At 48.4% G+C, this 27,400-nt stretch overlaps 1 protein-coding gene across 4 annotated transcripts in view; it reads left to right on the top strand.

The window, feature by feature from the left end:
• The window catches only part of SORBS3 (sorbin and SH3 domain containing 3), a 56,253-nt gene that overhangs the window by 8,566 nt on the left and 20,287 nt on the right, over positions 1-27,400 (top strand). For 3 of the 4 annotated variants that reach the window (XM_044279018.1, XM_044279017.1, XM_044279015.1), the window contains exons 5-10: positions 1,100-1,631; positions 3,646-3,744; positions 12,516-12,549; positions 15,729-15,790; positions 17,411-17,469; positions 25,859-25,973. In XM_044279018.1, coding sequence (XP_044134953.1) covers positions 1,100-1,631; positions 3,646-3,744; positions 12,516-12,549; positions 15,729-15,790; positions 17,411-17,469; positions 25,859-25,973 — 901 coding nt within the window. The remainder of the gene's footprint in view (positions 1-1,099; positions 1,632-3,645; positions 3,745-12,515; positions 12,550-15,728; positions 15,791-17,410; positions 17,470-25,858; positions 25,974-27,400) is intronic. The other variant, XM_044279016.1, reaches the window with a different exon arrangement.

Genomic DNA, 27,400 nt, shown 5'->3' with positions numbered 1-27,400 from the left:
GGAAATTTCACGGTGGGCCGTTGCCCAGGGGGCCACTCAAGCCATCTTGATGGCCGCAGGCCAGGTACATAATGATCTGATGCTCAACGGCCCCGCAGGTGACCTCCTGAACTCAACTGTACCCATGACGGTGATACAGTTGAACAATGCGGTTGGGGTTGCAGATTTTGTGCTACCCTGTGGTAGTTGGCTCTGCTGGGGCGGTATTCTGTGCCTCACTATGGTATTGCAGGCCCTGCCTACAACATGGGGCCACTTTTTTTTTTTTTTTACCAGGGCCACTTTAAGTTTCCAATCTGCCCCTGGGGGCTGTATATATAATTCTGGGCTCCATATATCACTATGGGGCTGTATATATAATTCCGGGCTCCATATATCACTATGGGGCTGTATATATAATTCTGGGCTCCATATATCACTATGGGGCTGTATATATAATTCTGGGCTCCATATATCACTATGGGGCTGTATATATTATTCTGGGCTCCATATATCACTGTTGGGCTGTGAATATATAGTTATGGTGTGCATTGTCTCACTATAGGACTATATATATATATATATATATATATATATATATGTAATGATGATGTGCTATAGAGCTGCACATAAGGATCAGGGATCTCTGTTCTAGTTTATTAAAACTGGCAGCACCTACCATCAGTGTGCCTATGGCTGACGGTTTGCTGGTCCGGCCTATTTGTGTTGGCCCCACCTGCTTCCAATATGGGGAAACTCTCTTAGGCTCGTTTCACACTAGCGCTAGAGATCCGGCAAGCTTGAACGTCCCTATACTGCCCCATTAACTATAGTGGGGACCGGTGGAGATCCAAGCACAACCTGGCAAATATGCCGAAAATAGGCTGGAAGAAAACCACCCTAGCGCTAGTGTGAAACTAGGTTTAGATGTTTTTTCCACCCCTACTTCCCAGTCTACCCCTGGTGTATATGGTAAACACCATGTTAAAATATCCTGATCCAGAGGTATCATTTGAAACTCTTGGGCCGAAGTGCGAAATCTGTAACCTCTACCTCGCATGGGCTGTTTGTGTTGTTTTTTCTAGTGAAAATTGTTGATATTTTTTATTTGTGGCCATAGGTTTGTAGCAGATGAAAATAACGGTTGGACCAACATGGTGGATCGTTCTAAACGAAGAAGTCAAGACCCTTCACATTTACATATAACAGTAAAGTCCAACATTGGGGAATCTCCGAGCAAGTCCAGCAGCACCCTTAAAATAGAAACACCTCCAGATGTCTCTAAACCACATGCCACCACACTACCACATTCTTCCTCTCGTCAGCCGTCACAGACATCTCCATACTACTCCTCGAAAGCGTCACATTTTATCAATAAATCCACTACCACAAACTCTTCACAGAACTACAACACCCAACGGTCTCAGCAAGTGTTGTCCAGTACCAACAGCAACCATCAAACATCAGAACCTGGTCCACGACACGTTTTCCCTGATCATTCGTCCCACAGTTTACAAAATAATAAGGAACCAACCTCACTTCAAAGTCTCAAGCAAAAGTCTAAATATTCTTCACCAGCAAGCACCACCTCTGGTACACGCATCTTAAGTCCCACCTCCAAGGAGCCCAGAAGATCCACCTCCAAGATGCTAGTAAGTAAAGCTTGTATATCTGGGACTAACACTTGGTTTCACTTATGCAAATTACTTGATCTAAAAATAAAAACTTAGGTTAGATCCATATGGCGGTACCCCAGAATAGGGTTACTGAAAAAGTTTGATTGTTATAATGTGATATATCTAAAGTGAAATATTCCGCTTGAATGTGTTTGTGTACCTAAAAGCACTGTATGGATCGGTCAGGGCTAACCATCTTGACAAAACTTTAGGTTGCCAGGTGAAGGACCTCGGTCTGCCCCTAGTCAGTGGAAAGTCTAAATGTGCTACTTAGAGGACACATGTCTGTTTGCGTCTCAGTACTAGGCCTGAGTCCCAGAGAACCAATATCTCTGAGACAGTTACAACTACCAAAAGTGTTCCAGAGGGAGGGAGAAAGAGAAGGCCCAGAATCTGCAAGGCCATGCACTGGAGTCAGTCTGCAAGGTATTGTGCTTGTTTAAGGCTGATAAAGACATTGGCGCTGTAGGGCGGTATATTGCAGCGCACCTTTCCACACTATGAGACGGTTTGGCCAGCCGTATCTTAATTCTGTATACAGAACCTATATCATAAAAAACACAATTGCATGCCTAAGGTTCTGCAGAGAGACTTTAAAAGGAAAGAGAGAAGGATCACCACAACCCCCATCATTGTTGCTATCCATCTCCTTACAGTGCTATTGGGAGGGAATTGCACTGGCAACTGGTGTTCGAATTGTGTCATAATACTGTTAGATGAACTACTACTCCTATTCTGCACTTTAGTAAAGAGATCTGTTTATTTGCACCAACTGGCTCAGTCACTGACTCTATTACCGGACACCAGCCATTGCACCCCACACCTCCTGTGTTGCACCCTACTAAAAAAAACTAACACCAATGGCATCCCAAGTACCAACAGGCAGGAGCCTCAACATCAGGGTGTGCCCTGAGGCCTCGTGCACACGACCGTTGTTTTATTCCGTGTCCGTTGTGCCGTTTTTCATGATTTTCTGCGGACCTATTGTCATCCGCATCCGTGATCCGTGGTTCTAGTCCGTCAAAAAAATATAACCTGTCCTATTATTTTCGCGGAAAACAGTTCGCGGACCCATTCAAGTCAATGGGACCGCTAAAAAACATAGAGGCACACAAGATTGTCATCCGCATCCGCGCGTCCGCGCCCGTTTTTTTCCTATCATTTGCATGGCAAACCTGTCTTAGATTTTTTTTACTTTCCTTTATGTCTGGTGATCCTCCAAAAATAAAGGAAGACACACGGAAACGGAAACGGATCATGGAACAACGGAACCCCATTTTGCAGAACGGAACACAACAACGGTCCTTAACTTTTTATGGTGGCAGTAGTACTGGAAACTACAATACAAGCTTCATATTTAGCAATCTGCCCCTTAACTTGGGGCATGGATAGAAAGCTGTAATACCGCGACATATCTGTCCGGTTAGATTTGGTGTGGAGGCCAACCGTCTACTAGCCAAAGAAGAAAGCAGCTACATCGAGTGCCCTTCTCTTTGGGGGATACCTCGGGTCCTCGCATTACAAATGTTTAAATGAGAAGGGTGTAATTCTTAATTTCTCCACTGGTGGTGCTGTAGGGAAATTGAGCACTTACTGGTTGGTTCCCACACCGATTGCAGCTGATTGCTGGAGGTTCCAGCAGGGTGATGCCCACTGATCAGTTAATCGTGAAGGGATCCTTCTACAAAACAGATTGTACAAAGCAGAGAATGCAACTGAGAAATGCTGGGCAAAAATTAAGATGATGTAACATTTATCATATTGGACACTCCTTAAAGGGGAAATTCATCCAAACCTGATAGGTCAAAGATAGGAGTCTGAAGATAACATCCATGTAGTAGTAGTCCATGAGTGGTACAACCCTACAGCTTCCATGATAAAATGTACTAACAGGTCTTCATGGCATTTCCACCACAATCCTGTATGTAATGGGCTCGGCCTGCACTGCCGTTGCATTACTCCACCGACTTCCATATACATTTACTTCCAGGAGCAGCTGGAGACTGATTTGCGTAGTTTCACAGAGGAACTGGACAAAGACCTGGAGGTGCGAAAACAGCGTCCTGAAGCAACACTAGAGAAGTGCGAGGTAAGAAGTGGCACACCGGCTGTAGATGTCTCTGCTACCAAAGGCTCCATCGCTGCCTAAAAGATCCCATTGCCTTATAATGAGGTCTGTTGGGTTCTGTCCATTGTTCTGCTACCACACCTATGTGAACTGATCCCTAAGGTCCCTTTCACACGGGCGAGTATTCCGCGCGGATGCGATGCGTGAGTTGAATGCATTGCACCCGCACTGAATCCCGACCCATTCATTTCTATGGGGCTGTTCACATGAGCGGTGATTTTCACGCATCACTTGTGCGTTGCGTGAAAATCGCAGCATGCTCTATATTCAGCGTTTTTCACGTAACGCAGGCCCCATAGAAATGAATGGGGTTGCGTGAAAATCGCAAGCATCCGCAAGCAAGTGCGGATGCGGTGCGATTTTCACGCACAGTTGCTAGGAGACGATCGGGATGGAGACCCGATCATTATTATTTTCTCTTATAACATGGTTATAAGGGAAAATAATAGCATTCTGAATACAGAATGCATAGTAAAATAGCGCTGGAGGGGTTAAAAAAAATAAAAAATAATTTAACTTACCTTAATCCACTTGATTGCGCAGCCGGCATCTCTTCTGTCTGTCTTCTGTGCTGTGTGCAGGAGGAAAAGGACCTGTGGTGACGTCACTCCAGTCATCACATGATCCATCACATGATCTTTTACCATGGTGATGGATCATGTGATGGACCATGTGATGACCGGAGTGACGTCACCACAGGTCCTGTTCCTGCACACAGCAAAGAAAGAAGACAGAAGAGATGCCAGCTGCGCAATCAAGTGGATTAAGGTGAGTTCAATTATTATTATTTTTTTAACCCCTCCAGCGCTATTTTACTATACAATCTACAGAACACCGATCCCAAGCCCAAACTTCTGTGAAGAAATTCGGGTTTGGGTACCAAACATGCCGATTTTTCTCACGCAAGTGCAAAATGCCTTACAATGTTTTGCACTTGCGCGGAAAAATTGCGCATGTTTGCGCAACGCACCCGCACCTTTTCCCACAACGCCTGTCTGAAAGAGGCCTAAGGGACCTTACGTGCACAGTTCCATATTACAGCTAAGAGCTCATGCACGTGACCGTGGTTTGAGTCCACATCGGATATGCATTTTTTTTTGCGGGTCAGATGTGGATCCATTCACTTCAATGGCGCCGAAAAAGATGCGGACAGCACGCACGTTCGTTCCGTACCGTCCACCAAATTATAGAACATGTCCTATTCTTGTCTGCATTATGGACCAGGATAGGACTGTTCTATTAGGAGCCGGTCGTTCCGTCGCAAAAAAGAATGCTGCCGTGTGCATGAGCCCTAAGTGACATCCATGTAGCATGTGCCAGATTTTGTCCTCGCCATTGGATTAGCACAGTCCTGCTCAGGTCACGTTTGCTAATATATTCGTTTTATTAGCCCATGTTGTAGTCGCCATGATTTTCAAATCTTTAAAGGGGACCTAAACCTTCGCAAAAAACACGGAAAGTGCAGCGGCGCTTCTCGGCTTGCGCTGGCTCTGCTGTGCTTTAGCAGCATGCAGCGTATGGATCCATAGTCATTATATAGGACTCCTATTCCGCGTGCTGCAAAAGCAGAGCCGAGTTGAGGCGAGCTGGAGGTGCAGAGTCTTCTGAGAGCCGCCACTGCACCTTCCATGCTTTGAGTGAAGGTTTAGGTCCCCTTTTGAAATGGTTCACACCTACCCTGCACCATTTCTAATATCAATGTCTATTGTGATAAGCCTCATTCACACGTCCATGTCCGCGCTTAAATCCGTCAGTGATGTCTCCGTGAAGATGTGCGTGATGGGTCTGTGTTGAGTCCGTGTGTCTGTTTTTTGATGTCCGTGTGCCATCCGTGTTTCACTGAACCGCCGATGGCATCCATGTTGCAATCGTGGTTTTCACGGACCCTTAGACTCTAATGGGTGTGATGGATCCGTGAACATGGACAGAATAGAGCGTGCATCCGTGCTGAAAACACTGATGTGTGAAATCAGACATTACAATGAATAGGGACGTGTGCTGTCCGTGGAACACTGACGTGTGAATGGCGGTGTAGTGTTGCCTTTGGGCTCCCTAAGGCATCGGGGGTCCAGGTGTGACTGCTACCTCTGCACTAAGGCACCGGGGTCCAGGTGTGACTGCTACCTCTGCACTAAGGCACCGGGGTCCAGGTGTGACTGCTACCTCTGCACTAAGGCACCGGGGGTCCAGGTGTGACTGCTACCTCTGTACTAAGGCACCGGGGGTCCAGGTGTGACTGCTACCTCTGCACTAAGGCACCGGGGGTCCAGGTGTGACTGCTACCTCTGCACTAAGGCATCGGGGTCCAGGTGTGACTGCTACCTCTGCACTAAGGCACCGGGGTCCAGGTGTGACTGCTACCTCTGCACTAAGGCACCGGGGGTCCAGGTGTGACTGCTATCTCTGCACTAAGGCACCGGGGTCCAGGTGTGACTGCTACCTCTGCACCAAGGCACCGGGGGTCCAGTTGTGACTGCTACCTCTGCACTAAGGCACTGGGGGTCCAGGTGTGACTGCTACCTCTGCACTAAGGCACCGGGGGTCCAGGTGTGACTGCTACCTCTGCACTAAGGCACCGGGGGTCCAGGTGTGACTGCTACCTCTGTACTAAGGAACCGGGGGTCCAGGTGTGACTGCTACCTCTGCACTAAGGCACCGGGGTCCAGGTGTGACTGCTACCTCTGCACTAAGGCACCGGGGTCCAGGTGTGACTGCTACCTCTGCACTAAGGCACCGGGGGTCCAGGTGTGACTGCTACCTCTGCACTAAGGCACCGGGGTCCAGGTGTGACTGCTACCTCTGCACTAAGGCACCGGGGGTCCAGGTGTGACTGCTACCTCTGCACTGAGGCACTGGGGGTCCAGGTGTGACTGCTACCTCTGCACTAAGGCACCGGGGGTCCAGGTGTGACTGCTACCTCTGCACTAAGGCACTGGGGTCCAGGTGTGACTCCTACCTCTGCAGTAAGGCACCGGGGTCCAGGTGTGACTGCTACCTCTGCACTAAGGCACTGGGGGTCCAGGTGTGACTGCTACCTCTGCACTAAGGCACCGGGGTCCAGGTGTGACTGCTACCTCTGCACTAAGGCACCGGGGGTCCAGGTGTGACTGCTACCTCTGCACTAAGGCACCGGGGGTCCAGGTGTGACTGCTACCTCTGCACTAAGGCATCGGGGTCCAGGTGTGACTGCTACCTCTGCACTAAGGCACTGGGGGTCCAGGTGTGACTGCTACCTCTGCACTAAGGCACCGGGGGTCCAGGTGTGACTGCTACCTCTGTACTAAGGAACCGGGGGTCCAGGTGTGACTGCTACCTCTGCACTAAGGCACCGGGGTCCAGGTGTGACTGCTACCTCTGCACTAAGGCACCGGGGTCCAGGTGTGACTGCTACCTCTGCACTAAGGCACCGGGGGTCCAGGTGTGACTGCTACCTCTGCACTAAGGCACCGGGGTCCATGTGTGACTGCTACCTCTGCACTAAGGCACCGGGGGTCCAGGTGTGACTGCTACCTCTGCACTGAGGCACTGGGGGTCCAGGTGTGACTGCTACCTCTGCACTAAGGCACCGGGGGTCCAGGTGTGACTGCTACCTCTGCACTAAGGCACCGGGGGTCCAGGTGTGACTGCTACCTCTGCACTAAGGCATCGGGGTCCAGGTGTGACTGCTACCTCTGCACTAAGGCACTGGGGGTCCAGGTGTGACTGCTACCTCTGCACTAAGGCACTGGGGGTCCAGGTGTGACTGCTACCTCTGCACTAAGGCACCGGGGGTCCAGGTGTGACTGCTACCTCTGCACTAAGGCAGCGGGGTCCAGGTGTGACTGCTACCTCTGCACTAAGGCACTGGGGTCCAGGTGTGACTGCTACCTCTGCACTAAGGCACCGGGGGTCCAGGTGTGACTGCTACCTCTGCACTAAGGCACCGGGGTCCAGGTGTGACTGCTACCTCTGCACTAAGGCACCGGGGGTCCAGGTGTGACTGCTACCTCTGCACTAAGGCACTGGGGGTCCAGGTGTGACTGCTACCTCTGCACTAAGGCACCGGGGTCCAGGTGTGACTGCTACCTCTGCACTAAGGCACCGGGGGTCCAGGTGTGACTGCTACCTCTGCAGTAAGGCACCGGGGTCCAGGTGTGACTGCTACCTCTGCACTAAGGCACTGGGGTCCAGGTGTGACTGCTACCTCTGCACTAAGGCACCGGGGTCCAGGTGTGACTGCTACCTCTGCACTAAGGCACCGGGGGTCCAGGTGTGACTCCTACCTCTGCACTAAGGCACCGGGGTCCAGGTGTGACTGCTACCTCTGCACTAAGGCACTGGGGTCCAGGTGTGACTGCTACCTCTGCACTAAGGCACCGGGGGTCCAGGTGTGACTGCTACCTCTGCACTAAGGCACCGGGGGTCCAGGTGTGACTGCTACCTCTGCACTAAGGCACTGGGGTCCAGGTGTGACTGCTACCTCTGCACTAAGGCAGCGGGGTCCAGGTGTGACTGCTACCTCTGCACTAAGGCACTGGGGGTCCAGGTGTGACTGCTACCTCTGCACTAAGGCACCGGGGGTCCAGGTGTGACTGCTACCTCTGCACTAAGGCAGCGGGGTCCAGGTGTGACTGCTACCTCTGCACTAAGGTACCGGGGGTCCAGGTGTGACTCCTACCTCTGCACTAAGGCACTGGGGGTCCAGGTGTGACTGCTACCTCTGCACTAAGGCACCGGGGTCCAGGTGTGACTCCTACCTCTGCACTAAGGCAGCGGGGTCCAGGTGTGACTGCTACCTCTGCACTAAGGCACCGGGGGTCCAGGTGTGACTGCTACCTCTGCACTAAGGCACCGGGGGTCCAGGTGTGACTGCTACCTCTGCACTAAGGCAGCGGGGTCCAGGTGTGACTGCTACCTCTGCACTAAGGCACTGGGGTCCAGGTGTGACTGCTACCTCTGCACTAAGGCACCGGGGGTCCAGGTGTGACTGCTACCTCTGCACTAAGGCACTGGGGGTCCAGGTGTGACTGCTACCTCTGCACTAAGGCACCGGGGGTCCAGGTGTGACTGCTACCTCTGCACTAAGGCACTGGGGGTCCAGGTGTGACTGCTACCTCTGCACTAAGGCACCGGGGGTCCAGGTGTGACTGCTACCTCTGCACTAAGGCACCGGGGTCCAGGTGTGACTGCTACCTCTGCACTGAGGCACTGGGGGTCCAGGTGTGACTGCTACCTCTGCACTAAGGCACCGGGGGTCCAGGTGTGACTGCTACCTCTGCACTAAGGCACCGGGGGTCCAGGTGTGACTGCTACCTCTGCACTAAGGCATCGGGGTCCAGGTGTGACTGCTACCTCTGCACTAAGGCATCGGGGTCCAGGTGTGACTGCTACCTCTGCACTAAGGCACTGGGGGTCCAGGTGTGACTGCTACCTCTGCACTAAGGCACTGGGGTCCAGGTGTGACAGCTACCCCTGCACTAAGGCAGCGGGGTCCAGGTGTGACTGCTACCTCTGCACTAAGGCACTGGGGGTCCAGGTGTGACTGCTACCTCTGCACTAAGGCACTGGGGTCCAGGTGTGACTGCTACCTCTGCAGCAAGCGGCGTCTATTCCTGACACATCTGCGTTGCTCTCCATTATTGCACCGAGCACTGAGATGAGATGGCGGCCGGGCTGTTCTCACAGTCGGTGTGTTTTGGCATTTGCACACATCAGACTGGATAAAATGACATGTTTTTTACTGACTCACTGGCTTTTTGTTTTTTTTGAGTCTGGAACAAAACACATGGCCAGTCCGCATCGGATGAAGTCCTTTGTTTTCTCATAGATATGACTGTATAAGGTCCCTGGAGCCAGCCTCGTGTCAGGTGTCAGTACTGGCAGACAGATTGGGAGGGGGGATTACACATATATATAGTACCGTACTGATTGTGACTGCTTTAGTTCTGTACTTTTGATGTCACACAGAGTCTGGTGACATTGGTGGGGACATTTTGCAGGCACCGCTGTTACAGCTCTGGCAGGTAGTAGGGGTTATCGCAGGATTAATGTAAAAAATTAAAATCGGACACCAAACAGTCCATGACAATCGCTATATAACAAAGCTAGAACCAGCCCCGTACCTCACATGGCTCCAGAGATCTCCACATTCATTGCTTCAATTGCTGTGCTAGATTTATGTCAAGCTGGCAGCTCCGGAGGCGTGTCCTTCATGCTGCAGCTCAGGGGATGTGTCTGCAGTACGCCGCCCTGCAGGGTATTGCGATTGTGAGGTCACGGTACTTAGTCAAACGAGGGTTGCTCTTGGTTACTCACAGTTTATGGGGAGACCCTGGGCAGGCGTAGAGCAGTGATGGAGAGGCTGGCACAGGAGTCCTCTGGGGCACTCTCGTGTATAGGGACCAGGCCTGATGGTAGATGAGGTGCCCTGGATGTTGCAGATGTTTAATGTGCCTGGGGCAAGGTCCCTTTAAGATTCGTGACGCCAGTGCCTGTAACGGTGGCACACTGATTTATAGTTGTAATAAGTGAGGAACACGATGTTGAGGTGAACCAAACTTCCTTTACTGAAACAGTTAACTTTATACAGTCTGAGTTCAGTTCCACATGGCAGCAGCAATCAATAGCAGGCTTTTACATCAATGGCAGGTACAATGTCCTTTGCAAGATACTCAGAGGGTAAGAACAACACTCACAGATCAGGCTGCACCTTTTCCTCAGAAATCCTGGCTGTCTCAATCCCAAGGCCCGTATGCCCTAATGCTGGCTGTAGCCTTGGTAGAAAACTTCCTCAGGTATATATATCCTTGCTTTAGGTAAAGTCCTTCTGTCCTTCAGCTCCTCTTGTCTGGTTGGAATACTGGCTCTGCTCTGTTTTGTTGTGGGAACTTGGTTTCTTAGGAGGTACACTCTTCTCTTGGTGAAAATCTTCTGAGCTAACTCTGGCTCAATATCCTGACTACACAGACTCCTGACTACACAGACTGCCTCCTCCCTGTTTGGGCCTAACTATTTATACTAGGGGCTCCCTATCTCCCTCTAATGTCTAGGAGGAGGAACTACACCCTGATAGGCCTGCTGCACACATCACAGGGAAGAATACACATAAAAGCATATAAGAATACATTAAAATGGACCGTTAAATACACTGCCACTGCCCCTCAGGAGTAGGAGAACCACGTGACCCAATTGACCCTTGTGTAGTGCCCACATTTACATAGTGGGACACTACATGTCCTTCCTGCTGCAGCTCATGGGGCGTGTCCCTCTTGCTGCAGCTCATGGGGCGTGTCTTTTTTATGCTGCAGCTAGGGGGATGTGTCCTTCCTGCTGCAGCATTCCCCTCATAACATGTCAGGGGGCATATCCTTTCTGCTGTAGCTCTAACAGTAGATATGGCTGGTGGCAGCTGAAGGACGGTACTGAGTCCAGCAATGTCAGTGCGACGGAAAGAGAATTAAGAAAAAGAACAAACAGCGGGTGGAACCACACTGGTAGATGTAATTAAATAGCTCAGTAACGATACTAAATATTTAATTACATGCAATTATGAAAATACTCAGATCCAGGTGCTGGTTATGTAGAATATTTTTAATGGGACAGTATGGCTCCTCTGTGACTACTACTCTCTGACTCCTATATGGAGGATATATATATATAGCTTGTAGACGTGGACTGCTGTGCAGGACTATGTTTGCCCACCGTGGACTTTGAGATCATACTTGTATAGCTGCCAGTCTCTGACAGATAATTAGCTCTCCAGGGACATTTTTGTGATATACGGTCTCACATATGATGCGTTCACACAGACCTCATCATGTACGCCTTTCACACCCTTTACCCATTTCAATCATGACAGATCCATTTATCACTAGCGCCTGGCATCACGTGGCACTTTTTATTAAGGTGGGGGGACAATTTTGCCGTCACATCAAAATGACCTGTGATACAGTGATAGCGAGTGTCGGGCAAAGGATTCAGGGAGACCCAGAAGTGCAAATAACACAGGAAACGTGACGCTGGTGCACGGGCGGATCTATGAGAGGAGAGGCTTGTGAGGTCACATTCACCTACATAATTACGGATTTTCTCCTGGCCCTAATTTCTTTCCGTGTCCGTTCCGTTTTTTGGTTTTTTTTTGCGGACCGTATGCGGAACCATTTATTTCAATGGGTCTGCAAAAAAAAAAAACGGAAGGTACTCCGTGTGCATTCTGTTTCAGTATATGTCCTATGTGCACAGCTTCATATTACAGCTAAGGGCTCATGCACATGACCGTGGTTTGGGTCCGCATCTGATCCTTATTTTTTTGCGGGTCGAATGCGGACCCATTTACTTCAATGGGAAGAAAAAGATGCGGACAGCACTCCGTGTGCTGTCCACATCCGCACGTTCGTTCCGTACCATCCACAAAATTATAGAACATGTCCTATTATTGTCCGCATTACGGAGAAGGATAGGACTGATCTATTAAGGGCCGGCTGTTCTGTTCTGCAAAATACAGAATGCACATGGGCGTCATACGTATTTTTTGCGGTTCAGTTTTTTGCAGACTGCAAAATACATGTGGTCGTGTACATGAGCCCTTAGTCTAAAGTTGCTGATAATAAAGAGTACATGAGAAATTAGCACGCTCTGGACGTCCGCTTGCACCGTTTAGTCTTTCGCAGCCTGGAATGCGTAAATCTTTGTGCACCGGGAAGGTGGACAATGTGTTTTCTTGGATCTCACTCATTCTTTCTGTGTCATTGCAGGAAGTTATATTACGGAGAAATTCATACCAAGCAGGTGAGACAGGTATTGATAAAGACTGTGGAATTTGTAGGTAAACCAATACCAGGTTTACAGAATGAATGTAGTGTTCCCTCCTCCCCCCTCCACCCCTGATTTATACTAACTTTCTCATCACTTTTTTGCGTAGGATGCTATAAGGGTTAGTGATAATTTCACTGGTAATCTAGGTCAATACCTGGTATCACTAGTGGTCTGGGGTGATGAAGGGGTATATTTATGTCTGTTACCTCTAGTGGGTTTCCAAGTGCATTGGTGCTGACAGAGCTGTATATATGTAGCCACATGTAGGGAGAGCCTTACTAAAGTGTTTCTAATTTTGGACAACCCATTCTTCACACTTATTTACCACTAAAAATACAACCAAAAATATGTTTAAAATGCACTGTCTGTAATGGATTCCATCATTCACTATAGATGCATAAAAAGGCAGCAAAAAATAAATAAATGCATAAATGGAACAAGCCTAAAAGAAGTTGTCCAGAATTAGAAAAACATGGTGGTTTTCTTCCAGAAACAGCACCACCCCTGTCCATGTTGGATGGTACTGCAGCTCAGTGAACAGGGCAAAACTGCAATACTGCATTCAACCTGTGGACAGGCATGGCATAGTTGTTTTTTTTGTTTTGTTTTTAGAAAAGCAGGCATGTTTCTCTAATCTTACAAAACTGCATCTACTCATGGCATAGAGTGGGAGAAGGTGAAGGTCCACCTCCATCTACTCATGGCATAGACTGGGAAAAGGTGAAGGTAGGTCCACCTCCATCTACTCATTGCATAGAGAGGGAGAAGGTGAAGGTCCACCTCCATCTACTCATGGCATAGACTGGGAGAATGTGAAGATCCACCTCCATCTACTCATGGTATAGGCTTGGAGAAGGTGAACGTCCACCTACATCTACTCATGGCGTAAACTGGGAGAAGGTGAAGGTCCACCTCCATCTACTCATGGCATAGACTAGGAGAAGGTGAAGGTCCACCTTCATCTACTCATGGCATAGACTGGGAGAAGGTGAAGGTAGGTCCTCCTCCATCTACTCATGGCATAGACTGGGAGAAGGTGAAGGTAGGTCCTCCTCCATATCTACTCATGGCATAGAGAGGGAGACGGTAAAGGTCCACCTCCATCTACTCATGGCATAGACTGGGAGAAGGTAAAGGTCCACCTCCATCTACTAATGGCATAGACTGGGAGAAGGTGAAGGTCCACCTCCATCTACTCATGGCGTAGACTGTGAGATGGTGAAGGTCCACCTCCATCTACTCATGGCATAGAGTGGGAGAAGGTGAAGGTTCACCTCCATTTCCATCTACTCATGGCATAGAGTGGGAGAAGGTGAAGGTCCATCTCCATCTACTCATGGCATAGACTGGGAGAAGGTGAAGGTCCACCTCCATCTACTCATGGCATAGACTGGGAGAAGGTGAACGTCCACTTCCATCTACTCATGGTGTAAACTGGGAGAAGGTGAAGGTCCACCTCCATCTACTCATGGCATAGACTGGGAGAAGGTGAAGGTCCACCTCCATCTACTCATGGCATAGACTGGGAGAAGGTGAAGGTAGGTCCTCCTCCATCTACTCATGGCATAGAGTGGGAGAAGGTGAAGGTCCACCTCCATCTCCATCTACTCATGGCATAGAGTGGGAGAAGGTGAAGGTCCACCTCCATCTACTCATGGCATAGACTGGGAGAAGGTGAACGTCCACTTCCATCTACTCATGGTGTAAACTGGGAGAAGGTGAAGGTCCACCTCCATCTACTCATGGCATAGACTGGGAGAAGGTGAAGGTCCACCTCCATTCTCTCATGGCATAGACTGGGAGAAGGTGAAGGTCCACCTCCATCTACTCATGGCGTAAACTGGGAGAAGGTGAAGGTTCACCTCCATCTACTCATGTCATAGACTGGAAAAAGATGAAGGTCCACGTATGGAGATGACTTCATCATATCTTAGAAGCTTTCCTTATAAGTTATTCCCTTATTGCACTACATAATGGCTGTGTGAGGCCTATGCTGTTGTTTTTTTGTTCATGCACTTGGACAGGGAAGACACATGTTCTTCACCAATAGAAGTGTGGCAGGTTAAAGGGGTTAACCAACCCCTTTAATGCCTCTCATACAGATTGTACTTACCCCGCTCCCCGGCACCCGTGTCGCTCCTGATGCCCGCACAGCCTCCACTGCATCTCCCCATCGCCCGGATCAAAACATCCGGTGATGGGGGGAGAATGCCAATAGCAGGCCACGACGGGGACAATCCTTCCTAGCATCGTGGGTGACGCTAGGAAGGCTCGTTCCCATCGCGGCCTGCTATTGTTTTTCCTCCCCATCCCGAATTGGCCTTTAATAAGACTGCTTATAATGCATAGTGACTCATTTTCCCATTGGCTTTACTAAACAATGTCCTGGTGCTAAAGCAACTGCCAGGAAAATACAGGCCTGGTAATGAAGTGAAGAATTGGGAGGATACATTTCTCCTGGATTAACCACCCGCACAGAAGATGGATGGGATATCGTCAGCTTCTAAAATGCAGCTGTCAGAGTGATTACTTAATCTTAAAGGGGTTGTTGTCCTCAAGATCAGCAATCACTATCTGATCGGTTGGTGTCCGACACCCTGCATCTCCACCGATCACAGGGGCGTAACTACCCCTTGGCAAGAGGGGGCCCAGTCTAAGTTGAGATCATCCCCTATTCTACTGGGGGTGAAAACTTGGTCAGGACTCTACCCTCTAAAGGAACGACTTTAAGCAAATGAGGCAGTGGAAAAATGACCCAAGAATAATTGAAAAGGGTTTAGGCAGAAACCCTTCTGTCCTGTGTTGGGGGCCTAGTTTGATCCTTGCTATGGGGCCCTTACTTTTCTATGTACGCCACTGACCGATCAGCTGTGTTGCAGTAGCTCCAGTGTCGGAATTTGCCACTAGAACTACACTTCTCGTCCGTTGTGCAGTGGACAGAGCTTGTTACTGCAGCACTGCTCCCATTTAAATGAATCCTCATCGGTAACTGCGCTATATCACAGCAATGCCAAAGGGTTGTGCCTCCTTAGTGACTACTGGGCATCTCATTGGTCAGAACCCCACCTCTGTCAAAGCCCGCTCAATTATTGGAATACCCCTTTATGCTCTATCTTATACTCTATCTTATTGTAATCTCATTTTGTGTCCAGCAGGTGGCAGCACTGAGCCAGCAGTAAACAAATCCAGAAGACGGTATACAGAGGAGCAGCAGGTAAGGGATACAGATAGTAGGTAATGCACAGATTTAGGGCACCTGTGGTATGTTTGGGCTGTAATTATGAAATCATAGCCAAAAAATGCTGTGATATAAGGGAAAGGACAAATCTACAGAGTTGGCATTTGTGAATACACACATTTCACTGTGGTATCAGTGGTCTTGTATCTGTCTTAAAGTGTAACTATCATTCTTTTTTTTATTTGTGTAATGTGTAGGGGCAGTGATACTGACCATTTTTGTAATGTACTTTAATTACTAAAATTGTACATTTCTATTAGAAAAATAGCTCTAAAGTGGCCCATTTTGAGCCTTAGCAACGCTCCTCTGTCTTCTATTTATATAACTGAGGAGACTTGCTCAACACTGACTGTTTTATGTAGACAGAAGACAGAGAAGCGTTGTTAAGGCTCAGAATGGGCCACTTTAGAGCAATTTTTGTAATAGAAATGTACGATTTCATTAATTAAAGTATATTGCAAAAATGGTCACTATCACTGCCCCTACACATTACACAAATAAAAACAAGAAGGACAGTTACACTTTAAATTAAAGATTTATCATGGTGCAGAAACACATAAATGACAAATTCAGCTCTGCTTCATTGGGAGATAGGTAAGGTAGGGTCACGTGCCATTTTGATTGACCTATGAAATATAGGGAATGTATTCAGATCTGCAGAAAACGTTGCCGTATGTAGCGGCCACAGATAGGCTGATGTTTCACAGCACATTGGTACGGTTTTGAAAAATTTGTTTATGTCCCAGCGGTTTTTACAAGTCAACACCCTCGTTATGCTCATAGATATTATTATATTATTATGCTCAGAAATAGCAGAATGCAAGGTCAGACTACACAGAGTTGGTTTGTGTTCTGTTACCATGGAGATGCATAGGCCTGCATGGGAGCTAAACGAACAAAACGGTGGGAAATTTCTAATGAAGGCCTATTACAAAGTGGCCTCCTTTATTGTTTTAGATACAGTAAGACAGTAGCAAAAATTTGGTTGTAAAGGAGAACACGCAGGGGGTCATTTACTAAATGATATACGCCAGTATTCTGGCATATATCTGACACAGATTCTGGCAAAAAGGTTATTTGCGCCACAATCTGCGACTTTTCTCTGCTCACGACAGGTCTAAAAAAGGGGGCGAGCCGGTAGGCCTGTCTCATTTATTATTTTCTACGCCTGTTTTAGGTGTAGAAAACAGTCCAAATATAAGACAGCAAGGAAGCTGCATTTAGACAAGCGATGGATATGCCGAAGTGTTGTAGAGGCCGGCACCACCGCCAACGCAAGGTTTATTAAGACCGGCGTTTAAAACTCTGGTCTTAATAAATCACCCCCTCAGACTTTCAAAATATATTATTTGTGTGAATTCACACAAGGCAGATCTGTTGCAGAAATTTCTGTGACTTTCCAACTCAGTTAAATGGGGCTTTCTGAAATAAAAGCACCTACCGTAGTAACAACCCCATTCAGATGTATGGAACTGATTTTCAGTGTCAAACATTTCCGAGTGTGAACTTACCCTTCAGTGGCTACTACTGTGCATGGTTTCAATGTTTTTGGGGGTTTTCTTTATAATCTTGTCTCCATTGTACTCTAATTTTCAGGATCTCTCACCAGTTTCAAAAGCTGTTGTAAAGTTTGACTTTGTGGCAGAGTCGGAAAAGTAAGTGAGTAGAACCTTATTCATTTACATTACTTGAAGTTATATGAAATATACACTATATGGAGAAGAGTATCTTCTTGATCATTAAATTCAGGTGTTTCATTCAGTTCCATTACCACAGGTATATAAAATCCAGCCCCTAGCCATGCAGTCTGCCATTACCACAGGTGTATAAAATCCAGTCCCTAGCCATGCAGTCTGCTATTACCACATGTGTATACAATCCAGCCCTTAGCCATGCAGTCTGACATTACCACAGGTGAAAAAATCCAGTCCCTAGCCATGCAGTCTGCTATTACCACATGTGTATACAATCCAGCCCTTAGCCATGCAGTCTGACATTACCACAGGTGAAAAAATCCAGTCCCTAGCCATGCAGTCTGCTATTACCACATGTGTATACAATCCAGCCCTTAGCCATGCAGTCTGACATTACCACAGGTGTATAAAATCCATCCCCTAGCCATGCAGTCTGACATTACCACAGGAATATAAAATCCAGCCCCTAGCTATACAGTGTGACATTACCACAGGTGTATAAAATCCAGCCCTTAGCTATACAGTGGGACATTACCACAGGTGTATGAAATCCAGCCCCTATCCATGCAGTCTGACATTACCACAGGTGTATAAAATCCAGCCCATAGCTATACAGTGTTACATTACCACAGGTGTATAAAATCCAGCCTCTAACAATGCAGTCTTCCATTACCACAGGTGTATAAAATCCAGCCCTTAGCCATGCAGTCTGACATTACCACATGTGTATAAAATCCATCCCCTAGCCATGCTGTATGACATTACCACAGGTGTATAAAATTCAGCCCGTAGCTATGAAGTCTGCCATAACCACAGGTGTATAAAATCTAGCCCCTAGCCATGCAGTCTGCCATTACCACAGATGTATAAAATCCAGTCCCTAGCCATGCAGTCTGCTATTACCACAGGTGTATAAAATCCAGCCCCACACCATGCAGTCTCCAAATATTTGTGATAGAATGACTTGTTGGAAAGCACTCACTGAATTCCAGCATGGTCCTGTACTAGGATGTCACCACTGTCACAATCACTTCATGAAATGTCTTCCGTCCTAGATCTTCCACCATCAGCTGCGAGTGGTATTATTGTAAAGTGGAAGGAACTACAGCAACTCAACTACAAAGTGGAGACCACGTTAAGTTACAGAGCGGGGTCACCAAATGCTGAGGAGCATAGTACATTAAAATTCACCAGTGCTCTGCTGACTTCATACTAAGCAGTGCCCGAGCGGACTACTGCTAGGGTTAAATATCACTCATGTCATTTGTTCAAGTCATTTATTTCATTCACTGTTAGTTGAATATAGGCAAGCAAATGTTATAAAAAAAACTTTAAAAGCCCGAGGAGCATGCTTTCTACACCCGTGCAACAAAATCGTGCAGCGTGCCACACAAAAACGTGCACAAGGTTACGGTCCATCACAGGCCCTCTCCATAAGAGAAGGGCCCCCCTATAAACCTTTCCCAGTCCCTTCGGGCCAGAAGGTTCCTGCAAGGGACTGAGACAAAATAGGCAACCCCCAGCCGAAGTCGGGAGTACGCTCAGGCAACCCTCAGCCGAGGGTACGCCAAGTCTGTGCTCCAGCTTTCACCTAGGCTGCCACCCAAGGTGTCGGGACGGAGCTTCAACAACTAGGTCTGGACTCTCCCCGGAGGGAGAGCCCAAGGGGTTTTGCAGAGTGGTGCAGAACATACCAATCAAATTTTATTGAAGACCCCTTTATTACAATCAAACATACATACTTAGTACTGCGACGCAGTGCAGGCTACGAGGCAGCACTTAATAAATACAATCGTCTTTGCAAGCATGGTATTGTTATGTAAAGCACAGGCTAACCTACACTAAACATCGCAATGCATGCTACGCTAGCATACCTATGCAATCACAAAACCTTCCAACAAAGCATTTAGACCAGGCATGTCCAAACTGCGGCCCACCAGCTGTTGCAAAACTACAACTCCCAGCATGCCTGGATAGCTTACAGCTATTAGGGCATGCTGGGAGTTGTAGTTTTGCAACAGCTGGAGGGCCGCAGTTTGGACATGCCTGATTTAGACAGTGATGAGGGGAGGGGTATAGGGAGGAGGGAGGAGGGGGGAGGGAGGGGAGATCACATGCCCGAAGCTTTATTAAGAAGACAGAGACAAACGGGGAGAGGGGGAAGGAGAGAGATTTAGTCCTCTTCTTCGTTGTCGACGTCCAAGATGTTGTAGTCCCGCAACAGGCTGTGGATAAGTCTGCGGCAGTCCAGGATGGACATGTTCTTCCTCCTGACAGTAAGCCGGTTTCTGGCAAGCCATATAGCATCTTTAAAACCGTTCATAAGGTGCCAGGCCTCCTGGATGGCCTCAACAGTATGAATCCCACGAAATAGTCCATACAGCACCGAAGTGTGTTGCAGGCTGTTCCTGGGCACAGAGTCTTTGAGTTTATGTTCCAGGGCATCCAACAGGTCCTGTGCAAAGGGGCACTCCCAAAACTACATCTCCGTAGTACCAGGGAGCATGCCAGTTGTAAGGGATGGAGCTGTCCCATTTGTCCCAGCCCAGACCACTCCAGAGGGGCAGGAGGAAGAAGCGAGACATAGCTTTGCCCGCAGAGCCATTGCCTGTTCTCAAAGTCCGGCGAACACTGTCACAAACAAAGGCGATCCGCAGTAAAGTAGGCAGGTCCGGAATGCCCTTTACGCCCTTGCGGGGCTCTTTGCACATGATGGCTCGCTTCATTCACTCTGTCCATCTTGGATCCCCAAACAAAGCGAAACACTGTCCTGGTGATGGCCCTAGAAACGGTCTTCTTCCTAAGACTTGGGAGCTGTGCCTTACTTCACAAACCAGACTCCCAGGATCTTGATGAAATTCAATTTGATTGTAAATGGGAAGGGGGCAGAAGAAGCCAGTTGCCAGTCCCTGAAGAGCATGACTTCCGACTTCCCGCAGTTGACTTTGGCCCCTAAAGCTTGTCCGAACTGCTCGCAGGTCTGGACGAGTGCAGTTACCGAACGCCGGTCAGCGCAGAAGACGGTCACGTCGTCCATGTACAGCGAGCACTTGACTTCGTAGTGTCCTGGTCCTGGTGCGGTGATCCCTCTGATCTCTCCATTCTGCCGGATAGACTCCGCGAAGAGTTCTATAACACAAACAAAAAGGAGAGGTGAAAGAGGGCAGCCTTGTCTGACCCCAGAGAGGACTGGAAAGTCCGTCTTTCAGCAATTCACCAGCACCGTGCTGCAGATATCAAGGTACACCAGGTTAACAAACAAACCTCCTGCCTAAACCCAGCTTGCGCAAAGTCTTGCCCATGAATTCATGAGAGACTCGGTCAAAGGCCTTCTCCTGATCAAGACTGACCAGGGCCGCATTTACACGGAGGTCTTTGATATATTGTATCGTGTCTCTCATGAGAGCGAGACTGTCTGCGATCTTGCGGCCAGGAATGCCGCAGGTCTGGTCCGGGTGGACGACCCCACCAATGACAACCTTCAGCCGGTTAGCTAGCACCGTGGCGAGGATCTTGTAGTCCATGTTCAGGAGACAGATGGGACGCCAGTTTTTAAGGTCACATTTCTCCCCCTTCTGCTTGTACAAGAACGTGATTATTCCTTCCCCAACGATGGGGGAATTCTACCCTCCACCACCATCTCTTCATAGAGTTCCAGCAGGTCCGGACAGATCAGATACCCCAGCACTACACAGAGCTCCACTGGAAGACCGTCACTGCCCGGGGTCCTGCCGGACCTAAAGGATCTAGCGGCAGAGAGCACCTCCCCCACCATCAGATGGTCATCCATTGCTTCCACACCTGCAGGGTCAAGATGGTTAGTGATACCTGACAGGAGTTTATCAGCGGCCTTCGGGTCGGTGTTCTTCAGGGAGTAGAGGTTGCTGTAGTAGTTTGTGACGACTCCCATCACTTCCTCCTTCCCTGATCGCATGTTGCCACTCTTGTCTTGAAGTTCGTTCAGGGGCGTGTAGCCGGCGTGGAGTTTCCTGAAAAAGAACGAGTTACATTTCTCACCTTTCTCCATGTTCTCCACTTTGGAGTGGAAGATGATTTGCTTGGATTCCTCGTCAAAGTACCTTTTCAGGCTCCTTATAGTCTCCTCCAGCTCCTCTCTGATGCTCCAGCCACACCGGAGAAGGTCTTCCAGGGATTGCAGCTCACACTGCAGCTCTGTGAAGGCCCTCTTCTTCTCACACGCCTGTTGCTGTTGCTTGGCCTGAAAGAAACAACAAAACTGGACTTTAACATACTCCCACCAGTCACTAGTCCGTTCAAACAAGCATTTGTCGTTCTGCCAAGCTATGTAGACCTCTCTAAGCTCTGCAAGCACGTCCTCCCGATTCAACAGAGCCCAGTTCAGTTTCCAGGATCCTTGGCTGCGGGGGAATCCGTTACCAAGGACTCACTGGACCGGAATGGCTCTGTGATCGAAGAAGAAGCAGGGGGTCATAGAGTGCCTACACCGCCTGACTGCCCGAGAGGTAAACACAAAGTCTATCCTAGAACGGAGTTAGCCATCGGGTCGGCTCCACGTATAATTAATGGAGCCTTTCCCCATGGAGCCCACAATGTCCTGCAAGGACGCTTCGGTCACCATCTCAATAAGCAATTTGGAAGTGACGTCTAACTTGCTTGAAGTGCCGGAGCTGCGTCTGTCCTCCTCAGTCTGACAGTTGAAGTCCCCGGCCATCACTACGGCCCTAGTGGTAGCGAGCTGCAGTCGTAGGGCCTGGAAAAGCTCCAGTCACTCACCCTTGTCAGGAGAAGCATACACATTGATGAGCCTAACCGGCTCTCCCGCCCAGGAACCGCCTACGACAAGTAGCCTGCTGCAGATGAGCTCCTGGATGGAGTCAAGTGTAAAAGCGTTTCCCCTGAGGAGGATGGCAACCCCAGCCGACTTACAGTCGCCACCACTGGACAAGTAGGATAGGCCATGGGACCACTGTCTGGCCAGATGGTTGTGAGATCTAGAGGGGGGCAAAGCACACTCCTGAAACATGTACACGTCGGCAACCTGGGAAGCAAGAAAAGCTAGCACCGTCTAACACCTAGACCTATCCCTAATGCTCCTAACATTAATGGAAAAAAGGTTAAAATTTGCCATCATGTAAGAGAAAGAAACAGGCTAGCGGAAACGATACAGCTTAGTTACCCTACAACCATTCTTCTTGGAGTGGTCAGCAACAGAGCTGTCCCTCTCCTTCCTCTTTCTTTGCCTGACACATAAGGACGAGAGGATATTCCTCCTCGTAGGAGACTGCAGCAGCTGGAGGAGCGGTTAGTGCTGTGGCAATTGGGCAGGTTGGGCTCTGGGTACAGGGAGGTGCCACTGAGGTGACGATGGGCAGTTGAATTTGGATAGCCTCAGTGGTGGTGGTGACAGGGAGGGAGAGGATTGGCTGGGTAAGGGAGGACACGGGAGCGTGGCCGGGGGCAGATGTCTGCTTACCCTCCTTCTTTGATGGCTTCACCTTGGGTTTTGCCACTGCCGGAGTTGAGGCTTGGGTGAGGTTCCCGCTGCCCAGAGCTCTGGCTGCTACGGCTGCCCAGGTGCGTTCTCTCACTGGTCAGTCCTTGTATATGTGGGTGGACAGTCCGGACAGGTTGCATGTCGTCCTCTTTGGGCAGTCTTTGGTCTAGTGGCCTGTGACTCTGCAAATTCGGCAAGGATCCTCCTTGCAGTTCTTCAACTCATCGGCCTTCTTTCCACATTTCCTACAGATCTGTGGCATATCCAGGTAGAATATAAGTGCCGAAGAGTTGCCCAGAGAAAATGCTTCAGGCAGGTGCTGCACGCCGTCAGGGGCTGTACAATCCTTGTTCAGTCGGACGATGACAGACCACTTGCCGGTCCAGAAGCCGTTTCCGTCCAAGATGTGGGTGGGTTCCCTTACCACGGTGCAGAAGCACTTCAGGTAGGTGACAATGTCTTTGCCTGGGATGTATGGGTTCCGCATGGAAACGGTCACTCTCCTCTCTTCCCTCTGGACTGGGCAGCTGCCCACAAAGCGTTTGAAAGGGGAGTCCGGTTTCGCCACTTTCACCATCTCCCAGTACCTTTTGCAGATGGCCACGGAGGCAAAAGTAATGTAGAACATCCCTGAGATGAAGGAATTGATGCTCACCACTTCTGGCTTGGAGACTCCCTGTTCCAGGACCATCTTCTTGCCAAACACGTTCTGGCTCATGTCCGGCACTCTCCCGTCTACCTCCTTCAGCTTCAGGACGACCGTCTGCCTCATCCATGGCTCCAGAGGTGGGGAGTCGGGGCTGGGCTTCTTGCCTGCCTGTTGCTTCGGAGGAAAAGGGTGCCGCCGGATCAGAAGCCCATGAAGTGGAGGCTGAAGAATCCTGGTGGGCTTCTTCCATGGCCTTTCTCTGTTCTGTAGCATTCTTCTTGGTTGTGGGAGGCTTGGAGGTTGAGGCCATGGCTTCTTCCCTTTTGCCTTCCTCTCCCTGGAGAAGCTTCGCAAGATATCACTTTTGCCACTGGTGGGCGGGGCTATGTAAATCTTCTCCTTGCTGGGTAGAGCTCTTTGGAGGAAGGTCTTCGCCGAGCTTCTTTTCCTCGCCGGGGTTCCCCAAAGTCGAAGATCTTCGTCGTCGGAGTTCCTCGTCGAGTCTTCGCAAAGATCTTCTCCTTGATCGCAGTCGGAAAAAATCTTCCAATAGTCGTCTTCGGTTGTCGAGATTCAAGTAAGCACTGTCTAACTTCGTACACCCAGACTATTAAGCAACAGGCCAAGAGGATGTCAGAGACCAGAACACTCTTGTTCCTAGGGGAATAGCCCTACACCCAATAGCAGCAGTGAGCTGAAGCCGAATTTAATTGACGATGCCCAAAGGCCGAGTGCAGGGGGTACCCAAAGGACCTGAGCCAGCAAGTCAAGGCAGACTGATAAGAACAGACACTACACTTGATCTTAGCCAGGAGGCTGAGAAGTGGAACATACCAAGCAAATTGTTAATCTGGCAGCCTCTTGGTGTTGTTGCCAGGAAAGTTGGCAGGATGGTGTGCTGGTCATGCCCCTTAGGGGTTGATTACTGGTTCTCATTGAAGAGACTGAATAGGTGTATGGAGACTTATTTTCAGGCAATGCTCCATGGGCAGAAAGTATGCAAATTAGCTCATATCAGCCATGGAGGAGTACCTGTAATGCAGAAGTGAGCCAAATTTGCACACAGGCAATCTGTAAATCTAATTGATTTACTAAAACAACCATGTTAATTGTGGTGCTCCAATTTTGGAGACTACAGCCCCTAATCATCTCTACAGAGGAGATATGAAAGAGTTTTTATTAAAAGTGAATAATCCATTTAAGAAAGAAAGATAGGACGAAGATGGTGGTCCACTGTGGACAAAAGTCTTCTAAGCCTCTGAAATGCACTAGTGTCAAGTTATCCTTTAATCTAGTGGAACGGGCACCTCCCTCCAGGGCCCTCCTATATTGCATCCCAGGTGAAGGGATGCCGACTGGTATAGTGCGGCCTAAATGTGTCTTATTGTGTGTTACGGTGCTCCTACCTGGATATGGCTGGTCCTCAGGCTTTGGCTCCGAAGCAATAAATAGGGGTAATAACTGAGGGATTGGAAAGAATAACTTGAGTCCAGACCTTGAGATGAAGTTCAATGGCAGCTTTACTTTGAATAAACATTTCTTCAAACAGTTTACAGGCTTTGTCTGGTTCCAGCAGGCTTTAGCACTAAATTGGCAGGCAAACTCAACTCTGCTATATCCTTCTCTCACTCTGCTGTACTGACAAGCTGACTTGATAACTTGGCTTGTTCTTTATGCTGCACTTCACTCTGTAATGGGACTGCTCTTCAGCCAAGGAAGTTTACTCCTGGCTCCTGAGGCTTTTAGGCTTCTGCCAGCAGAGCTTAAGGTGCTCTGGCTGGCGTGGGCACGTCTAGCAGAGACATGCCCCTGCACACCCTTCCCCTTGCAGGGGGTAAACTAAACTGGAACTAACTGCTCCCCACCCTTCCTGCAGGAAGTGGGACTAGCCCACTTCTCTCCAGAGGGGGGTTAGAATGGAATGGTAAGTTCCATTCTATCTAAGTACAGCTCTGCCGTGTTTGCTGCCACCTGCTGGTGAACCAGTCATATTACATGAACATAACAGTTGCATAAAGACATTAGGAATGCACATTGTATAGGACTCGGACAGAAATACATAAGATGACGTGTTGTTAGCCCAATAAAGACAGTAACAAGGTGCAGGAGTGGTAACACTACTCTGGGGTGTTACACTAGTGGCAAACAGCCCAGCAATTCCTAGAATATTTGCATCTCACAAAATGTGCAGCAATGGCCTTAGTGTTCTATTTCTCCATTAACAGAGAGATTTCCCTGCAGCGTGGGACCACGGTCAACATCCTCAAGAAAATAGATGAGCACTGGCTGCTGGGAGAACAAGATGGAAGACGAGGCCTTTTCCCGGAGAGCTACGTCAGGGTATGTAACTATGTACACATGTCCCCTAATTGGTTGTATGTCTCATACCGGACACCAAGGGAATCCTGGGGCCAGACAGGAACACATGTAGCAGAGTAGAATTAATATCCATTTTTGTCTCAAACTGTCCATATACATACAATATTCTGAGAAGTCTATATTTAATCAGGTTTATCCCATAATTGATGTAAAAAAAATGATAATCAGACATCATATAGCATATGACAATCTATTTCTAATAAAGCTAGAACCAGCCCTTTACCTCATATAGATCCAGAGATCTCCTCATACATTGCTTCAATTGATCTGATCTGATTTATTTCAAGCTGGCATCTCAGGGGGTGTGTCCTTTCTGCTGCAGCTCTCTCCTTATTACAGCTCAGGAGGTAGTTGAATGATGACACTAAGCATGTACAACCACCTCGACTTATAATATCTGATCAACTCATAATGATCATTACCCATGATCAGCCGATACTGACTGATCAACTCATAATGATCATGTCTTGTAATTAAATAATGATTTTTGCTTTTGATCTACTTTTAATGTCTGATCAACTCATAGCGTTCATTTCCTGTTTATCATAATTGATCAAGAATAATAATTGTACCCTATCATCAACTCATCATGGCTGATCACCTCATAATGTGTATTGCACATGATCCACTCCTAATGGCTGATCTAGTCGAATTCATAATATACTGTGGTTTTGTCCTGTGGTCAACACAAATGACTAATCAGCTCGTGGTCGTGTTCCAATATTAACTCGTGACAGGTCAGCTCATAATGATCATTGCCCGTGCTCGACTGATAGATCTGCTCATAATCACCATGTACTTTGATCAACTCTGCTCATAATCAACTGGTGATGCCTGATCAACTCATCATGATTGTGTTCTCTGATCAACTCGTCATGACTGATCAACTCATAGCGATCACCTTTACCATATCAGCTTAGAAACATTAATTAACTCAGTAACACACAATGAAGAGTGTCTCGTCTAAACAGAGATATACCGTTATCATGTCAGTATAGTGTCCTTTAGGATCCTTTTACATCGGCTGGTGCCTGATCATTGCCATGTGTAAACATCACCCCCATCATCTAACAAACAAACAAACACTCATTTGCCGACGATCAAATATTTGTCCAGCAGTGGCTTATTCCTCTCCCTATTCAGAACACATGCACACTCGGCCGAGCAGGCATGCGTATAGAAGGGGGGTTGGGAGAGATATCTGCTGATTGAATACAATGCTGGCTTATGAGTAGATCATGCATGTTGAAATCCAACAGACCGACCCTCCAACAGACCGACCCTTCTCTCCCTCAACATCTGTGGGGAGACCCCATAAACATTCAATGGTCATTAATCTAATGTGTATGGCCAACTCCAGCATGTGAGGGAGCGAGGAACTGATCAGA

Source organism: Bufo gargarizans, chromosome 2 (assembly GCF_014858855.1).
Source record: "Bufo gargarizans isolate SCDJY-AF-19 chromosome 2, ASM1485885v1, whole genome shotgun sequence".
NCBI classification, from domain to species: Eukaryota; Metazoa; Chordata; class Amphibia; order Anura; family Bufonidae; genus Bufo; species Bufo gargarizans.
The sequence above is the reverse complement of the archived record's forward strand: the minus strand, read 5'-3'. Positions and strand labels throughout refer to the sequence as shown.